Source organism: Ammospiza caudacuta, chromosome 5, assembly GCF_027887145.1.
Source record: "Ammospiza caudacuta isolate bAmmCau1 chromosome 5, bAmmCau1.pri, whole genome shotgun sequence".
NCBI lineage: Eukaryota > Metazoa > Chordata > Aves > Passeriformes > Passerellidae > Ammospiza > Ammospiza caudacuta.
The window spans coordinates 1,846,574-1,865,386 of NC_080597.1; the positions used below are offsets into that span (position 1 = coordinate 1,846,574).

At 40.2% G+C, this 18,813-nt stretch overlaps 1 protein-coding gene across 1 annotated transcript; it reads left to right on the forward strand.

Moving 5' to 3' along the window:
• Positions 1–3,116: 3,116 nt before the first annotated feature.
• On the forward strand, positions 3,117–18,601 carry LOC131557518 (solute carrier organic anion transporter family member 1C1-like). The gene is made up of 14 exons (XM_058804819.1): positions 3,117–3,227; positions 4,473–4,614; positions 4,711–4,843; positions 5,687–5,814; positions 6,028–6,174; positions 8,348–8,446; positions 9,471–9,707; positions 10,831–10,995; positions 12,288–12,483; positions 13,823–13,988; positions 14,754–14,932; positions 16,284–16,348; positions 17,549–17,666; positions 18,379–18,601. Exons 1-14 carry the CDS (start codon positions 3,117–3,119, stop codon positions 18,599–18,601), a joined length of 2,109 nt encoding a protein of 702 aa, XP_058660802.1.
• Positions 18,602–18,813: the final 212 nt, after the last annotated feature.

Sequence of the window (18,813 nt, forward strand, 5' to 3'; positions counted from 1 at the left end):
ATAATGATCACATTAAAATGTGTAAAATTCTATCAAGCCAAATCCATTAACAAGCGCAAACATGGCAGATAAAATGACTGTCTGCAGTTAACCTGCAAGCTTCAGGGGGCAATGAGAGAGAGCTTGCATATTTATGTACTTAGCAAGTTTATAACTTCTTTTAGCTTTAATAATGGTTTTTTTAGTTCTGACTAAAGGTTATGATTCCATAACTCATAAGTAATCAAGTTCATTAAGCCTTTAGCAAATCCCTTAGTGTATTTTTGTACAGAAGACGATAATCAAGGCTCTGCGTGCAAACCACTGGATTGGGGTGAACTGCATGTCACTGCGTTGGAGTTGTGGCACAGAGGGCTCATCCCCAAAAGTGGCAGATGTCCATGAGCTGTTCATGCCCTCCCAGGAGCTCAGCCACCCCTTGGTGTCTCTGTGACCCTCCTCCAAGGCACCAAGGAGTGAGATCTGGGAGGCTTCAGGTCCTTGGAGAAGCTGAGCCTGCACTCCCAGGGCTCTCGTGCCTGAGCTGAACCACTCCATGCTCGTTGGGTGGATGGCAGGGAGCTCCCTTTGAGAGGTGGTTGATGCAGCTCCAATGTTTAGAGATCAGAAAAAAAAAAAAGAAAAAAAGAAAGGAAGAGTGAAGAAAACAAGTTGTTCCAGCAGCCGGGAGAGGCTGGCACTGGTGCAGGTAGGCTGCCAGAGCAGGGGCAGCACCAGACCTGCCTCCTGCACAGCTCCCGCACCGCTGACGGGGGGCAAGTTTTGCAATCACCATAAGAAGGAAATCCAAGGTTTAAGCCATGTCGTGAGGTGTTTCACTTGTGGGAGCAGGCTGTGTCACAGCTTTGGCTGTGACGCTGCGCTGGCTCCGAGCCTGGAGCCCGGGGCACGGGAGAGAACCAGCCTGACACCGCTCTGACACACAGTAAGTGACTGCTCTGTCCCTCCTCCCTGCTCCCTTCCATTTGCTGGTTACCCTGGTTGTTTGTTCAGTTGTGAGCTCCCAGTGCAGCCTTTCTCCACATCTCGTTGTCACTAAACTTGAAAGGCTTTGAGGTACAATTTTGAAAATTAAATTTTTTTTTTAAAAAGGATAATTGCTGTCGCTCCCATTGGGAGCAGCGTATTTTATCCCTCTGTAGAAAAACTATTCATTACCCCTAATTCATTAATTAAATATTTTCTCATTTTTCTTGCTTAATTTTAAATACCACTGGTGTCAATGATTCACTGGTTTGCCAAAGTTGATTCTTGTAGAGTGGTTATGGAAAATGTGATTGTTCCATTAGGCATAAGAGAAGAGTTTCTACCATTTAACATTTTCTATGAGTTTCAGGTAGATTGTTAGTCTGGAACCATAAATAAATTTTTTTTAAAAAAATTTGATATGTTGAAAAGAAAACCACGTCACTGATTGAGATCCTGTAGATCCTTTACCAGAGTCAGATGTTTCACAATGTTAATCATCAGCAAAATATAAATCAATATAGAATGTATTTGCTTTAGAGAACTCTGTCTTTCAGTTCCTATCCTTAAAGACTGGGGTAAGTCTGACTTATCCATACTTGAATTATCTATAGCTTACTTTTGAAACAGTTTTTTTTTAAATTTAGAAGCTGCTAAAGGTGGTCTAAGGAAGGTTAGGTCCCTTTAGAAATTTCATATGGGGCTTAGTCTGAAATATACATGCTTGCTTTTCACAGTCCCCTCCTACTGGAGTAGGATTTGGAACTAAAATTTACAAAAATCAAGTTAGAGTCCTTACGAAGCTTTATATCTTTTTATGAGACATTAGTGCCTATTTTCAGTGGTTAGGAGGAACTTCTAGGGAATTGTTGGGTTTCTAAACTTGCTGTCCTTTCTGGCATAGGTGGGCATTTCCCAGGGAACCCAGGCAGCCCTGGGCATCTTGCTGGGGAGAGAGGAACTCCTCAGAGGAACCTGGTGATGTTTTTGGGGTGTCCAGTGACTCTGCCACATCCCCACAACCTCAGTGCCAAAAATCCCCCACAGCACCTGAGTGGGCTCCACTCATGGGTCAGTTGGCCTCAGGGCCTGCAGGAGGGAAACCTGCAAAGTTCCCATGTGGCTGAAACAGCGTGGCATGTTTGAGATTCCAGTGTCTTGTGGGGAAAATGTTACTGGCCATGTTCTTGATATATTCTATACTCCTTTAATATATGTGCATATGTGTATGTAGGAGCTAACTGGTTGATTTTGGTACTGTTGCACCAGTTTTCCAACTGACAAACTTGGAAGTTTTTTTAAAAACTTATTATCATTCCAGATATCTCAGTATTAGCTGCTTTCCCCTGATCAGCTTAATCTATACCAACTAACATAGCTGACTCCTTGAATCAGAGCCAGCTTTTAAACTTAAAACTTTATCAGTATTATTAAAATATCTACATTTATCATCTGTCCTGCAGAAACTTGTGAAGGCTTGTGAGCTTACAGATAGTCATTATTTGTTTCTTTTAATCAGTGCTCTCTTTCCCCTTAATACATCTTTATCTACCGTACTGCTCACCCTGTTTTCTCCTCTGTCATCATTTCTGGTCTGAGTCTACAAATATTTATCCAATAAATAATGTTATTCATTCAAATGCTGACAGAATGGTAGTGTTCACTAAGAAAATCCTCAGAAATATAATAGCAGAAGCCTACTAGATCACACCAAAGGTCCATTTATTCTGGAACAGTGATCAAAAATGGATATCTCAGAAAGGACTGGCTCAAGTGTGGTGAAGGTCTTTTTCTGACAAACTGTCCCAGCCTCCAGCTGCCTGGGGATTTTCCTTTTCCACAGAGGTTTCTAAAAACCTTCAGAGATTTATCCATAACTTTTCCATCTGTCCAAGAAAGTTCTGTAGCCTTTAAAAAGCAGATGTCACAAATCAGGTGCACCAGTCCTTAATTAGTTGCAGTAGTTACTATGAGCACTCTTTAATGATTGTTCAAAGATGAGAAAAGATTCAATGTGCAGATATCTCAGGCAGTGTCTCACCACTGAGTATGTCTGAAAAACATTGGAAATGCAGTTCTTATGCCAATAATAGTTAAACATAGCAGCATTTTTCAAACAGGAGACATTTCAGACCTGGGGAAGGAAAACCATGGACAGACCAATCACTGCTGGCCAGCTTAAAGAAAAATCCCTGTTCCAGGACAGCGATGGCAGTGCAGCTCCTGCCAAGACTCTGTGCCATAACTGTTCAAAGCTAAAGGTATGGAAGAACCTCCACCACATAATTTCTCTGGAACACTGAATTTTCATTTGAAGTCCTATCAAAACTCAGTCAGTTATGTATGGCACTGTTTGGTGCTATATGTGGTAGGGAAAATGCTCTGGGCTGCATCCACAGGCGGTTGGAAGGGATTTGGGCAGCAGGGAGGGAGGGATTCTGCCCTGCCCTGCTGAAACTCCACCTGCAGAGCTGCCTCCAGCTCTGGGGTCCCAGCGCAGGAAGGACAGGGAGCTGCTGGAGCCAGCCTAGAGGAGGGACACAGAGGGAAAGGCTGCAGAATTGGGGCTGGAGAGGAGAAGGCTCAGGGCTCACCTCCTTGTGGCCCTCCAGTACCTGAAGGAGCTAACAAGGAAGATGAGAAGAGAATATTGACAAGGGGGAATGGCTTCAAACTGACAGAGAGTGGGTTTAAATGGGATATTAGGGAGAAATTCTTCACTGTGAGGGTGATGAGGCCCTGGCACAGGCTGCCCGCAGAATCTGTGGCTGCCCCATCCCAGGAAGATCCAAGACCAGGCTGGATGGGGCTCTGAGCACCCTGGTCTGGTAGAAGGTGTCTCTGCCCATGGCAGGTGGTGATCTTTAATATGATCTAAAGGTCTAAAGATGATCTAAAGATGATCTTAAGGATGATCTAAAGATGATCTTTAAGATCCTTTCCAACCCAACCCATTCTTATTCAGTGGTTGTGATTCCAAGCATACAGAAGTTAAATATGCTCAGAAGTTGAAAAATGAGGCCATATTTTGCGAATAATTCATTTAGAGGTGTGCTACAGTCACAGTAGTAATTGCAGATATATATTTTTACTCATGTTTTTTAGAACAGGAGAAGGAGAGGTAATAAGATATAAGTACCAGACATGAGTATGTGATATAAGTACCAGAAATAAGCAACAAGTTTTTCGTAAGGAAGAAGTTTTTCCTATGGAAAACTTCAAGTTTTTCCTAGGGAAGGAAACAGCTGGACCAATATGTACTAGAAAGTTAGAAGGTGCATACCATCAATGACAATTTTCCTTTTCTTTGAAGAAGCAGAGGTTTTGGAGGCCTCCCTAAAAAGAGAAAGTAAAATCTGTTTTAATTATAACAATAGGCAGATTCTCCTCATAGAGAATTAGAAAGCAAAGCATTTGATTTTTGTGCTTCTTGACTGGGTTGCTCAGGCATCCAGCTGTAAAGCAAAAACTGTTACTTTGTAAACTCAATTATTTTTTCTCTTCAGATATTTCTTGGAGCTCTAGCTTTTACCTTTTTTGCCAAAGGATTGTCTGGAAGCTACATGAAGAGCATGTCCAGTCAAATTGAAAGGAGATTTGAAATCTCATCATCAATTGTTGGCATTATTGATGGCAGCTTTGAGATAGGTATATGTACTTCAAAAGTGGATCAGTGCTTCTCAGTACTCTTTCACCCCCAAAAAACCTATATTTTTGTGCTTGCTCTCTCTCCTGTTGATGCAGGTAACTTGATGGTGATGGTGTTGGTGAGCTACCTTGGACCAAGAGTTCATAGGCCAAAAATAATTGCTGTTGGGTGTCTCATCATGTCTGTAGGAGCTTTTTTGTCAGTGATGCCTCAGTTCCTAATGGGACGGTAAATATGGAGACCTTTCATGTTGTGCACTAATGGAACTTGATCATACAAAATAGTTTTTAAAGCATGCATCTGAGTTAAAAGCCTGGCAGTAGTAGTCTGTTCCAGCTATTCCAACAGGAAAATGGGTGGATTTTAAAATATTGGCATTCTGATTTCCTCTCTGAAAGCTTACCTCTTGCTACAGGTAAGCAGGAGAGAAACCTCAAATTTCTACAGAACTTATACATAACTAAGGATAAAGTGGGTTGAATTTTCCACCTGGGATGGATAGAAATAGAAATAGAATTTTTTAAACTGTGTTTCCTTTCTTATATTTAAGCAAACTGTAATTAGATCTTGGTGGTAAAGGTTTCTTTCTCCATGGTGACTACTCATGATAACCCCTTTAAAATGCTGAAGGTTTTAATCTAAACTTGGGGAGAATTAAATGTCTAAATACCCCATCCCCATTTAAGATATAACACATAATTGTCAGATGCAGATCCTACCCTTCCAATCCTTTGGCATCCTTGCATCTGCTACAAAGGTAAGAAAGAGGTGCCATTATGGAAAAACACAGATGTTGATGAACTCTGCCTCTGTCCTGCACTCTGAAAAATGATCTGTGGGGGCAGGTTTGTTGCTCTTTATCTCAGGAAAATATTAGGGTTAGAATCATCAGAGCATTTGAAAATGGTATGGAGATACCCATTTATTTTTTAAGCAAAGCACTGGGAATGGGGTCTCGTTTACTTTGTGTGTGTGAGACAGGAATGAACACATGTGAACAGGGCTCAGGCACGCTTCCTGCAGAGCAAAGTCCTTCATGTGTCAGTTGTATTTCACACAGTTGTTTTCCAGTTACAATTATGAAAGGATAACTGTTAGTGTGGACAACTCCTCCATGAGTGTGTCAGCTTGCTCCCCAGGGTCTGGGGGCCCTCCAGCCACAGATGCTCCAGAAACACTCAGCACAGTGATAAATGCTGGTAAGATAAAGCTCTGACGCTGGATTCTCTTCAGCTTGTCCCTGTTGTGAACCCTTTTTTACTGGAAAGCAGTAAAACCCCTGCTAGAAACCATGATGTATATAAACCCACCCTATAATGATTGTTAATCTCCATATTTTATTTTATTTTACTGCTGCTGTAAAGCATTGACAGAATTATGTTCACAGAAACATAAATGTTTATGGTCTGCAGGATGTGAGAAAACAACAAATTCCTATCTGTGGCTTTTTGTGTTGGTGGGGAACCTCCTACGTGGAATTGGGGAAGCACCAATTATGCCTCTGGGAGTTTCATATATTGATGATTTTTCTAAAGAAGAAAATTCAGCATTTTACATAGGTAATGTACAAATGAGCCGTTTTTATGCTAGATATTCTGTTCTTCAACATTTCTATAGTCAAGCAACAAAAGAAACTCAACAAAAGAAATTATCTGGATAACTTTGAGCAGTGCAAAAAACACCAAGCAGTGTAAAGGAGGTCTCATAATTATTCTCTAGGGATAACTCCAGGATGGCCTTTTTGCTTTCCCAGAGGAGCTTCTGTGATGAAGAGAAGCATAATCAAATACTCATTTCCCCAAAGTATAAAGTCATATCTGTCTTATCTGGCACATCAACTTCAGTACCACATCTTCAGAGAACCGAATTCCTTCTGATCACTATTTCACAGATAAGGGAATGGTCCTGAACGTGAGGATCTCTAATGAAGTCACAATTAACCACAGCAATGTGAATGTGTTTCAGGAGCTCTTACCTGGCTTTTTGAATTTCACATTTCACTTCCAGTTGAAAGCTTTTTAAAGTCACTCTCTGGTGAAGGATAAACAACACCTTGTCAGGGTGTTGTAACAAATCCTTTCTAATTGGGGTTTTGATCTTGTTTTGACAGCACATAACCTATTGCCCAAGACAGAGAGACTTACACCCAGGCTAATTAATTTGTTGGCAAACCAATTTATTGGCAAACCAATTTATTAGCATGGGATGTTTGTGTGGCCTGAAGTCAAGTTGGTGAAACTGAGCTGGTCAGAAAGACATTAAGACACAGTTTCAGGAAGAGCACAGCATGTGATGCTACAGGGTAAGGCCATGGCCAGTGTCTTCATTTGGAAATGAGGAGATCTGCAGGGTGAAGAAAATGCAAGAACTGTGTCAAAAGCAAGCATTCCACTCAGCAGTTATCCAAAATATTTGTAATCTCCTCTGAGCTTCTGATTGAAGGTATTTTAAAAAGTTTAGCTGAATTTTGTTCTTGTCAGAATTTAATGTGGGAGAGATTGAGACAGGTTGGGGACTACTGGGCAAGTGGGATCAAAAAGATAAAGTAAACATGGATTCAGCCAAAATGGAAATTCATTTACATCAGAGAAATAAAATATTTAGTTTGCAGTTTATAAAATATTTCATTTTTACATTCAGAATAGCAGTTTTCAGTCACTTATTTCATTTTGGTGGACTGAACCACTTTGTAAAAAATGTGGAAGTTGAAACAGTCTTTCTGTGGAACAGGACTTCCTTTTCTTGGCTAACTTCAATTCTTTTCTGAATCTTATTTTTCATCATCTGATTGAATCAATTAATAATCAGTGTTCTTTTAAAGCACAAACATAAAAAATAAAGTCCTATAATAAAAAGGTCAGTCAAACCTTGCTGATGGATTTTGAGCATTAATCTCACTGTTTTACCCTGAACAAGAAGTTTCAGCTTTGTCTCTCCTTTTTCCTTTGTCCTTTAATGTTTTGTTGAGTAAGAACATAAATTATTTGGAGGCAGAGACAGCATTTTCTTAATGGAATGAACTAAAATAATTTTGGTAGAGTTGTGGTGACAGCAATAACACTAGAGTTGCCATGGGAAGAAACAGAAAATTTAGCATATTTGTTAAGATGTAACAATTTATTACAGAAGTTCTGGGTGATAAACTGAGCAATCACTACATTCAGAAGCGAGTTTGCAAAACCAACTCTCTCAGGAGGAAAGTCTCTGCAGTAGAACACAAAAGGATTTACAGAGCACAGTGCTAGATGTGGGCAAGAACTTACAGACATTTGGTAAAGAATTCCTTCTTTTCCTATGGAATGAATCCTGCAACTTCAAGTTGTCAGCTCTGCACTGGAATTCAGGAATCCAAATTACTGAGTAGTTTGTAGTTTGATCCTATTACCTGCTCACAACAAAATTTCAACAGAGCAACACAAAGTGGCGAGGGAGCGTGAGAACCTATCATTGAATTATTTAGATAATATTTTATTTTATTTTTTGTTGATTGCCACTAGCGGTAACCAAAATCAAATTGTGCTTTATTTACACATCAGGTCAGCAAAATGCAGTGTGGGTTTCTGGCAGCCTTCATTTGCTCCTAGGGCGATCTCCACCCCAGCTGTGGTCAGGGCAGCTCGCACCTCAGGACATTCTGCAATGCCCTGCTCCTTCCTCTCTCATTTCCCCGCCCTCAGAGGGGAAGGCTTGCCTTGCCCATGCAGTTTTTTTGCTGTCTCCCTTGTCCTGCAGGCCTGGTGAGATCCTCAGGCATGTTTGGGCCAACGCTGGGCTTCCTGCTGGGCTCCTTCTGTGCCAGCCTCTGGGTTGACGTCGGCGTCGTGGACATCGGTGAGGGACCATGGCCACCAGCGTGGGGTGGCACATCAAGCCACAAGGTGTCTGGGTATAGGAACCCCCATGCCAAGAAGCACCTTCCCAGCTCACTGCCCCAAAAGCAAGGGTTCTCTGGAGAGTTTTTCCTGTTCAAAAATGGAGGTTTTAAAATCAGCCGTTGTAACATGCCTGGAATAGCCCTTGGAAAACCCCCACTGTTTTTTTAATGTTTGCACACACACTCGTTACACCCTTGCTGTGCAGCTGAGAACAAATGATTAATTGAATAAAAGGCCATCCCCCTCTTGAGGGAACGGTGAAAGGCTCATGGATATTTTCAACACCTAGCAAAAAGTATGTTCTCTAAAAAGCATGCAGCAAAGTTCCATCTCAAAATTCTTATTGTTCAAATCACTTAAAAGTCTCTAATCCCAGGGAAAAATTGAGGAAATCTGAGGAAAACCTATAGAGTTTGGGGATGGGGATGGAGGGCACTCTGGGAAATTGAGAAAGGGAAGGGTGTTTTTTTGTGGTAAAGATCCTTTTGCTCACTCTCCCAGAGAGTATTGGAGGATTGTGGCAAGGAAATGCCACCATGGGCCTGAATGGACACATTTATTTTTGACTGCATGGGACTGATTCCCTTCCAGAGGTGGGTCATTCACAACTTATCCAGAGAAGCTGTGGCTGCCCCATCCCTGGAAGTGTCCAAGGCCAGGCTGGATGGGGCTCTGAGCAACCTGGGATAGTGGAAGATGGCCCTGCCCAAGAAAGGGGGTGAGAGAAGATGATCTTAAAAGTTCCTTCCAATATAAACTATTTTATGATTCTATGATTTGAATGATTTTATTATTCTATTTATTATGCTTTTATGAATTTATGATTTGAAGCTGCATTTGAATTCTTCATAGGGAACATAGATAACCTCTGTTCTGCCTTTATAATTATATATATGAGGATATACAGTAATGTATAATAATCTATAATAACTGCTCTGCATAATATTTACCCTATTTTCCTGTCTTTCTGTATTTTATAGATGCCATCAGCATAAATCCTAAGGACAGCCGTTGGGTTGGTGCGTGGTGGCTTGGATTGCTTATCTGTGGAGCTGTCAACTTCATTGCTTCATTGCCTTTCTGGTTTTTGCCCTATTCCTTACCAAAAGAAGGAGAGAATGAAAACTTGAAGATTAGTCACTTGTCTGTTCAAGGAGATCCCTGTAAAACAGAACCCCCAGCTCAACCACAATTACAGTTCTCAGAGGCAGTAAAAGGTGAAATATTGAAATATTATTACCCAAATATTTGCATATGAATTCTGTCTCATGGATTCATTGTGAGCTGAGCATGGACTCACACAACCTTCAGCAAATGCAGGTTTCTGTAGTGCAAACTATCGACAAAAATATCTTTAATTTGTGCTATTATAATTACATGCTAAAGGCAAGTTTCAGTCCTCTCCTGATGTCAGACAGCTGGGAAAAACTTGTGCTGTTTCTCTGAGCACCAGAGATTCTCAGTTGGTAGTTGTGAGGTGATTACAGCTACAATGCCATGGTTATGAAGAGAGAGTGAGGAAAACATCCCATCCCTCACTCATGAGCAATCCATAGTGGGCAGGCTAGGGTTGGCAAGTGTTTGGCAAGGAAACTGAGGCAGATGTTTGGGAAGGAAACATGGAGCTCATTATGACTACATTACATGTTGGAGACTCCCTGGATTTGTAGCTCCTGTGTTTGAGCTCAGGGAAGCTGAATTCATCTCATATAGGAACCACCAGATCCAACCATCTGTTGCTTTTATTTTTGTATTTTTATTATTAGACCCGAGGTTCTGTTTGTATATATGTGCACACCTACAGCAGATGTTTTAGGCAGCTGTGCCAAGAGCCAGACTACAGTCTAAATGTAGATGTTTATGTTCACTTTATTTTAATGGATTTTAATATTCTAACCAAGGGTCCCAGAAATGATTCCAGCCTTTTTTGGGGGGCCAGGTGCTTCTGTTTTCTAAACATCACTCTCCTGTGCGGTCCTTGTGTGGTTGGTGAGGGCTCCTGCTTTGGGAACCACATTTTACTCTTGGTGGAGGATGTTGATGCTCTGTGAAGGCATTGAGGATGTGTGCTGTGAGCCTGAGGAACCCTGTGCCACTCACAAAATAATCCAGGATCCTGATTCCCAGCTGAGCATCCTCTGTGCTGCTCCTCCTTTCACACCAGGCATGTGTTGGCAATGAGAACTCTCACCTGAGCAATCAGGTGCTGTGATAAGCACAGAATTATAACCTGCAAATGCAGCCAGCAATTAAATCCAAGTTAATTTCACTATCTAAAGGATGCCAAAACAACTCCTCTCTGTGTTTAGCAGGGTGTACAGTATTTCCTCTCCATTGCAGATTTCTTGCCAGCACTCAGGAAGCTGTTTGGAAATCCAATTTTTGCGGTGTTCATCCTCCTCACCATTCTGCAGTACAACTCCCTTGTTGGGATAATAACCTATGAGGCAAAGTTTATGGAGCAGCAATTTAATGTGTCAGTGGCAAAAGCCATCTTCCTAATTGGTAGGTACCTGACTTCTTTTCAAATTCCTGTGTCAAAAAGGAAGCTTTTATTTATTATCTTGCCTTCTGTTTTAGAAGGAGCTTATGTGAACTTTTTTTGGTTAAAAAGAAAGCATGTAGTGGTTTCCTAATTTTATTACTGTATTTTGAAAATGGATGTTAATTTTAGTGTTAATTTTCCTAGTGCTCCTAATTCACTGAGCTAGAGGATTATTAAAACTGGGTGGAAGTTTTTTCATAGTGAGATAAAAACCACACATCAAACATCAGCTGCAAATAAAAACTAATAGAAAAGAAATTTTAAAATGTTTAATGAAATGTGTGATTTTTTTTTCTTTTCAGAGTAACATATTGGTATAAATCTTCTTTTCTTTTGATTACAAATCCAAATTTTATAGGCAATAAGAAACCAAATTATAAAAGTTTGAGTCACTTCATTAATTTCAAAGCTGTTTTTCTATTTGCCAGCTCCTTCAGAAATAAGTACTTAATAGTGTTCTACAAAGAAAGAATGCTGAAATTATATTAATCTTACAGTGATTGATATGGTCTCATAATCTGAAAGGAAAACCAGGCTATGTGAGGTCATTGCAGAACTGATATTGAATTACTTTAATCTGAAGACACAATGTCTTAGTCAGCTACAAATGTGGGGAGAACTTTGTTTTTCCTATCTTTTTTATTTTCTGAATGCTGAGAAAATTTTACAGAAACAACCAAGAAAACCAATCAACAGTAAAAGCAGAGAAAGGCAAACCCCTGCCAGTAACACCTTGTCAAACCTCCCTGTTTAGCAAGTGAGGGCTGGTGTTTGTGAAATACTGAACAGATTAAATCTAAATGCAAATAATCTCATTATCCAGTCTCAGGTCAAAATGGAATCCAGTGGAGAACCAGATGCATCTTCCTTTTATGTTCCATTTTGGAGACTCTTTTGTAGCTTTCATGAAGTTTTATGTTTTATTTTATATGAAGTGTGTATGAGCTAAGACATTTACTCCATTTTCTACCAGGAACCTGTACAGGTTTTGTTATATCTACATACAAACAACAATATGGTAAAAATGAATTTTGAGCTTTCTAAAGTCATAATATGATTTGCAAAAGAAAATGGGGATGTGAAATTACTAGAAGTTAATATAAATCTTAGAACCTCAAAGAATCAGCCTAAAAATAGGTGTCTGATACCTATTTATTCTAGAAATAGAATACACCTATTTATTTTAGAAATGTATTCTAAAAGAGTCAATGCAAGAGAGAGCAGTTCATATTTTTTTACTGTCTCTTTGCAGGTGTGATACTTCTACCTGTCACAATCCTGGGCATGTTTCTAGGAGGCTTCCTCATCAAGAAATTCAAGCTCCACATAACTGAAATGGCCAAGTTTGCTTGCATTACCTTTATTGTGGCATATTTGGTGAACTTGCTGTACTTCACGTGCAGCTGTGAGGTGCTGCAGGTGGCCGGGCTGACAGCGCCCTACTCTGGGTTTGTACCCTTCACCTCGGGCTGCCGGGGTCTCTTGGCACAGCTGCTGCTTTCGGGGCGTGCACAGAAAATAATCCCAGGTTTTGAGACGGAATTGTCAGCCTGAAGTCATGCCTAAAGCTGGGGATGGGGAAAATACACCAATTTTATTTTCCATATTTTTTTAAACAGGACATTTCTTTTTCCCTTAATTTTCTTTTTCTTAAATTTTCTATTTCTGACAACATACCTATATATTCTGGCAAATTGCTTAAAAAGATGACATTTATTACAGGCAAATTGAATTTCTATATTCTATTTCAAAGCTTTAATTTAAGGTGTTGTGGGAAATGTAGGACTCTTGTATAATTGACTCATATGATTGAGTAGAAGTTGTTTATTGTTTACGTTATATGTGAAAATAAATAAATATGCCATATAATCTATATATTTTTATAGATTTTATAAACTGGTTGAGTGCAACATCTGATGCCACAGAGTGAATTAAAAATAAACATCAATAGCGTTAGAGAATATATATAAAGAGCATTTGGAGTTTCTCCAGGAGAGCTGAGTCTGGAGAATTTGACACATGCCAGGGTTGTTTCTGGTTAAGTGACCCATTTAGTTTTTTACCTATTTAACAATTTATATTTTGAAGAGAAGCAACAGCCTAATGAGGGCTAATTCCCTCTCTTATCTTCCCTTCTAAAAGACTTAGAGGAAATGTAGCCCACATGATGTGTGCTTTTGGCTGAGGGAGAAGGAGGGAGAAAAGGTAAATTTTGAACATTTTTACCTTACATTTGACTTCACAGCAAGGATGATTTGTAGCTTGTGGGCTCCTAACACTTTCAGGAAATTGAGCACTGCTAACATGTGCTCAGAGTGTTCTAATACAGTGACCTGGGTCCAGTGGAAAAATATCAATTGCTGTTTTGGTTTTATGTATTTTTTTTTACTTTTATACCCTATCTCTATCACCTGGATATGGTAGGATATCCTACTGCTGAGGAAATTATGGTTTTTCCTTGGACCATGTAGAATCTCTATTCTAGGTATGATTTTTTTTTCTTGGGGTGAGATTTCAAATGCAAAAGTAATATTCCCACCCAGCCTTTTCATTTTCATGCCTTTCCAATCCATAGAAATGTTATTGCTTGATGAAAAATCCCAAGAGAACTTTATTTTAGCTGAAATCAGCTTAGTGTTCATATGACAACTTCACAGTGCAGGTATCTGTCCATTTTGATCACTTCACTTTCTCCATGTTTTTCCTGCATACTCCTTAATATATATAATTTTTTAAAATATAAAATTCCACTAAATAATTCTTTAATTTCCTCCTGTTGTCCTCCAGAATGAAGCACCTTTCCTCCAGCAAGCACATCTACGTGGCCAGCTGCAATGCTGAGTGCAGCTGCAAGCTGGACCAGTGGGACCCTGTCTGTGGGGACAATGGCATCACATACATGACAGCCTGCTTTGCAGGGTGCAAATCCTCATCTGGGACAGGAAAAAATATGGTAAATACCAGGGGATAGATGACTCTGCATTAGGACAAGGAGCAATGGTTTTAAGTTCAAAGAGGGCAGCTTTAGACTAGATATAGGGAAGATATTTTTATCAGCACCAAAGCCATTTCCAGGACTTCAAATAATCCTGCCTGAGCAAGACTGTTAAAAACACCATGTTTGCAGAAGAGTGTGCAAATGCTTATATCTTCTGGCAGAAGCAGAATTGTCTTCACTGAAAATACTGAAAAAGACAAGAAGCATTATCAGGCTTGTATTTAAACATCCCATCAATATTGTCTGGCTTCATTTCAGGAAAATTGGCCTTCAAACCCATGTGTCGTGCTGACTTCAAAGCCCATTATCAATCCAATGCTGTTTAGGAACACAATGACCTATGTGCATGATGCATATTTGGTCCACACCTCTATTTTTTCTTGTTGCTGCTGTTACACATCTTCTTCATGGGATACCTGAGTAGGATGGCTGGATGGCAGTTCACATTTGACTTTTTAGCTTTGACCCACTTGAAACGCACACAGAGCACCTTGTGTTCTAGCAGTGGCTGAAATTAGAACACCTGCTTTGTGTCTCTGGAGCAGCTCAGAGAGGCTGGGGCATATCAGTGACCTGGCTATCAGTCTGCAGAGATGATTACAGAGGGTTTTTCAGCATCAGTCTGGCTGGTGTGGAGAGTAAAAAAATCTAGCTGATGAATTGGTTGTTTATTGATGCTGAATTCTGAATAAATAAATTCTTCTCATCTTCTCCTTTCAGGTGTTTCACAACTGCAGCTGTGTGGAAGGACAAGGGCTCAGTGGCAATTCCTCTGCAGTTTTGGGACAATGCCAAAGAGAAAGCTGTGCCAAAGCCTTTCCCTATTTTTTAGCATTACAGACTGCATGTGCATTTGTTTTAGCCTTAGGAGGCACTCCTACATACATGATTATGTTTAGGTGAAATACTTTATCTTACCTTGACCATAAAGCTTGGGAAAAGAGAAACAGAAAATGCTATGTACTATTTCATTCCTGCTGTGAGGAATGGCATGTGGATCAAATTGTGCCCCTGAGGATTTATTTACCTGTGCTCTGAAATCCAACTCTTTTCAGAGGCAGAGCAAAATATCTTTCCAGAAATTTAATTCTAATTTGATGCAGAGTAGATACTTTGGTGATGAAAGGGGGGGCATTATGCTGATCCTGAATGCTGGGTTTCAATTCCAGTGATAGGGATGTTTTTACCAGAGCATTGGACTTGAAATGAGATGCATTGCTAAGCCATAGCCAGTGCTGTTCACATTATTCAGAGAAAAACAGGTACCTTTGTTAAGCCTTGTGGCCTCACAATATCTTCTGTGTTGGGAGAAGTCTGATTCTCACGTTTTTTTGCTCAGCTGACAGAAGCAGAATTATAGCAGAAATATTTTTTTAAATTTTCATTCCTTCAGTTGGAAAGCATTTTACATCCAGAAGAAAATACAATATTTTGTGCCTGTCACATGGAATTGTCTTTATCCTCCTGCTCATGGGTGAATCACAATGGTCACTGTACATGACTAAATAACTTGGCTGAGCTGCTGATTTCCTGCAGTGCTGAGTGCAGGGCACACCTGGGTTATGGACAGGTGTGCATAAAAATCATTGGCCAGTTTTCAGAGCCCTAATTTGTGTGGTGAGAAGCCTTTGGTGGTGATGCTGACGAGACAATATAGTGGTGTATAAACTGCAGTGCAGAGCGGGCACAGCCAGGCTCCCTCCTTCCCCTGTGCCAGCTCAGTGCTCCCCTCTGGCTTTTGTCAATTCTCCAGCTCACCTGATGGACACAGGCTGCTTTCCACTGGTAGGAACGAGGTGTTTTATAGCCAGGTCACTCACATTTGCTATCTCTCTGTAAAATGCTGAGGTGGTTAAATCAACAAGGACTGCACACCCTTGTTCCTTCTGGTCATCACTGCACAGTGCAGCCCCTCATAAAGCCAGGCTTGAGCTTAAGTTATGGGCCTGAACTGCCTTCTTTTGGTGGGCTTTCATATCCCTGTGCACCACCTCCCAGAAGTATTCACAACCTGTTTTCCTTTGGTTCAAGATGCGTTCCTGTAGATTCTTGCATTTATTTCAGTGGGTGTTGCTCTGTGGAAGGAGACTCTACATGTGAATTTTAACTTGGTGGATGTTTTCAGTCGGGGTTCCAGGGGCTGTGCTGGGTAAGCTACAGCACTCCTGCAGTGAGGCATGGGCAGGTGTTCTCAGCATGGCTGCAGATCCATTTCTCTGCTCCTCAACACTCTTTTTGTTTCCTTTCCAGGTCTGTCTCACCAGACCTGAAATCCTTTGCTGTTGGGATAGAAGCTTTGGGTGGTAGAGTACTAGGTAAGATTGAATTTCTTTGTGGTTTTCAAGTGGGTTTACAAAGAAGCCAAAGAGGTAGACCAGAGGCAGCCATTGCACTGCCCTTGCTCCCGAGAAAAACAAAAGAGATTTTCCAAAATTTTTCTTTGTAAGCAGACTATGCATTTCAAAATGTTTAGAGGAGCTTACTACATATTTCCTGCTATTTACATATGATGATTACCTAGTATTTACATATTATTATTGTGTATTTACATATCATGATTATCTCTTCAGATTTTTTCTCTACACTTAAAATAAATGAGGCAAAGGAAGGAAATTTTATTTTACTATTGAGCTGCTTTTTTTAAAAATTGTGGACACAACTATCTGAGCTTGATCAGTCTGCATATCCCTAACACCATCCTCCCTTTTGCTGACCATTATTCCCTTAAAGTTCCCATGTACTTTGCCTGTTATTTTGATTCTTGTGTTTATCTGCAATAAACAATAATTTAATTATTCAGATACATGATCTGCCCTGCATCAAATGAACCTTGCCTCATCTTCCCTTGTTTGCTGATTTTGAAATCTCTGCCTTTCAGAAAATCCCTAGCAGTCATTTATTTGGATCTGTTTTTCAATGTCCATATTTTGCAGAGAATCAATCTTCTGCTTTTGTAGGACAGTTAACTTCAGAAAATTGCACAATCTCCCTCATACTGATGATATTAAAAAATTATTGTCTGTCTAAAAGAAATTCTTCCATTACTACTTAAATAGTAGACTTATTACCCAGTTTCTGTGGAGCAAGTGCTAAATTTCATCCCTTTGCACTGCACTAATCCCCTTTTCATGGCAAGACTTGAATATATAAATCAATATACATAAATATTCATATGTCATGGCATGTAATTCCACACCAGGGATTGCAAAAGTTGGTTATATTATTTCTTTAAACAAAGGAAGTTAAACTTCTAATAAAAATACCATTAAAGGGAATTGCTAACATTTCCCTTGCTGGATATTATTAAGCTATTGTTTTAAGTCCATTGTTTCAACTCCCTTTAAGTACTTTTACTTAAGTAAATCTTGTAATCTCAAAGCTGGGACTGGATGTTTAGTCCCATTCTATGCAGGCATAATTAAAAAACCTGGAGATTGACTTCCTCATTTCTTTACATGAGGTTAAATGATGGGATGCACATGTCTGAGATCATGTAATGAGAATTTTCTTTGCAGGAGGACTCCCAGCCCCTATTTATTTTGGTGCCTTGATAGATGAGACCTGCTTGAAATGGGGGACAAAAAGCTGTGGGGGATCAGGGTCCTGCAGAGTGTACGACACAAAAGAGTTCAGGTAATCCTTTTTGGGGTTTGGGGATCTGGGAGCAGGGACCAGGGTGGACTTTCCTCTTGCCAGCTGTCAGATTAGGGTCTGACAGAACCACTCTTCCTTACTACACCTTAATAGGTAAATAAACCAAAGACTTTTTATTCAGTCTGACATCTAAAATTGCAGGGTACTGCCTGAAGTAATGAGAATTAGTTCTTTGATTGTAGTCTGCACTGAATAATGAAATAAATGCACTGAGTAACTCTGTGACACTTTGGCTTTGTGGGGTGCTGAAAAACTGTGGAGTATGTGTAGATCTGCAGATTCTCTCCCTCACCCTTCATTTATTTCCTTCCTATTGTATAAGAAATCTCAAAAAATCCCCTTGGGGGGTGGACATGAGTGGCCAGGAGGAGCTGGGGTAGGACAGGGACAGCAGGCAAAAAGGCCCAGCAGGTGCAGCTCCTTTTTGTCAGCCCTAAAACAGAGTCTGCTGGATGGCAGCACACTCCAGACATTTCTGCTGGGAGTCTGAGACCTGATTAGAGCCTGTCTGGGGCTAAATATCACAAGGTCATTTGCTTTCTGCCTGTTATTTCTTATTTTCAAATGTGAAGCAATACCTAGCTGAGAATAGATGGTTTTGTCAAGCTGCTCTTTATAACCTATTTGGTTCCATATAGAATTGGAAAGTTTTATTAATATAATTGCATTTTGTCCCTTTTTTCCCCCCTAGGAATGTGTATCTTGGGCTCGTTGCAGGACTACGGGCAGGATGCTGTCTCTTGTACATAGTGCTCTCTGTTTTAATTATCAAACGCTTCAAAGCAGATGGCAAAGAGATGACAGATATTAAAAATGCAGAAAGCTCAACCAGCAAAGAACCAGAAACTGCCAACAAGAGAGAAATTCTTCCTGGTTCAAGAACCTCAGAGGAGAGTGAGGAAACTTATATGTAAAAAAAACCCCAAAACCCAAGGTCTTTTGTAACTTTGCCTGTGCTCCAGTTTTTCTGAGCACAAAAGGGGTCTAAATACAGACTTCAAAAACTAGTTTACATTTTGGGAGTCAAAAAAGTATCTTTGAACATTGGCTTTTTATTTGCTTTACCCTATCTTCTTCCTTTCCTCATCTGAGACAAAAATAAGGGGAAAAGGTGTTCAAAATTTTG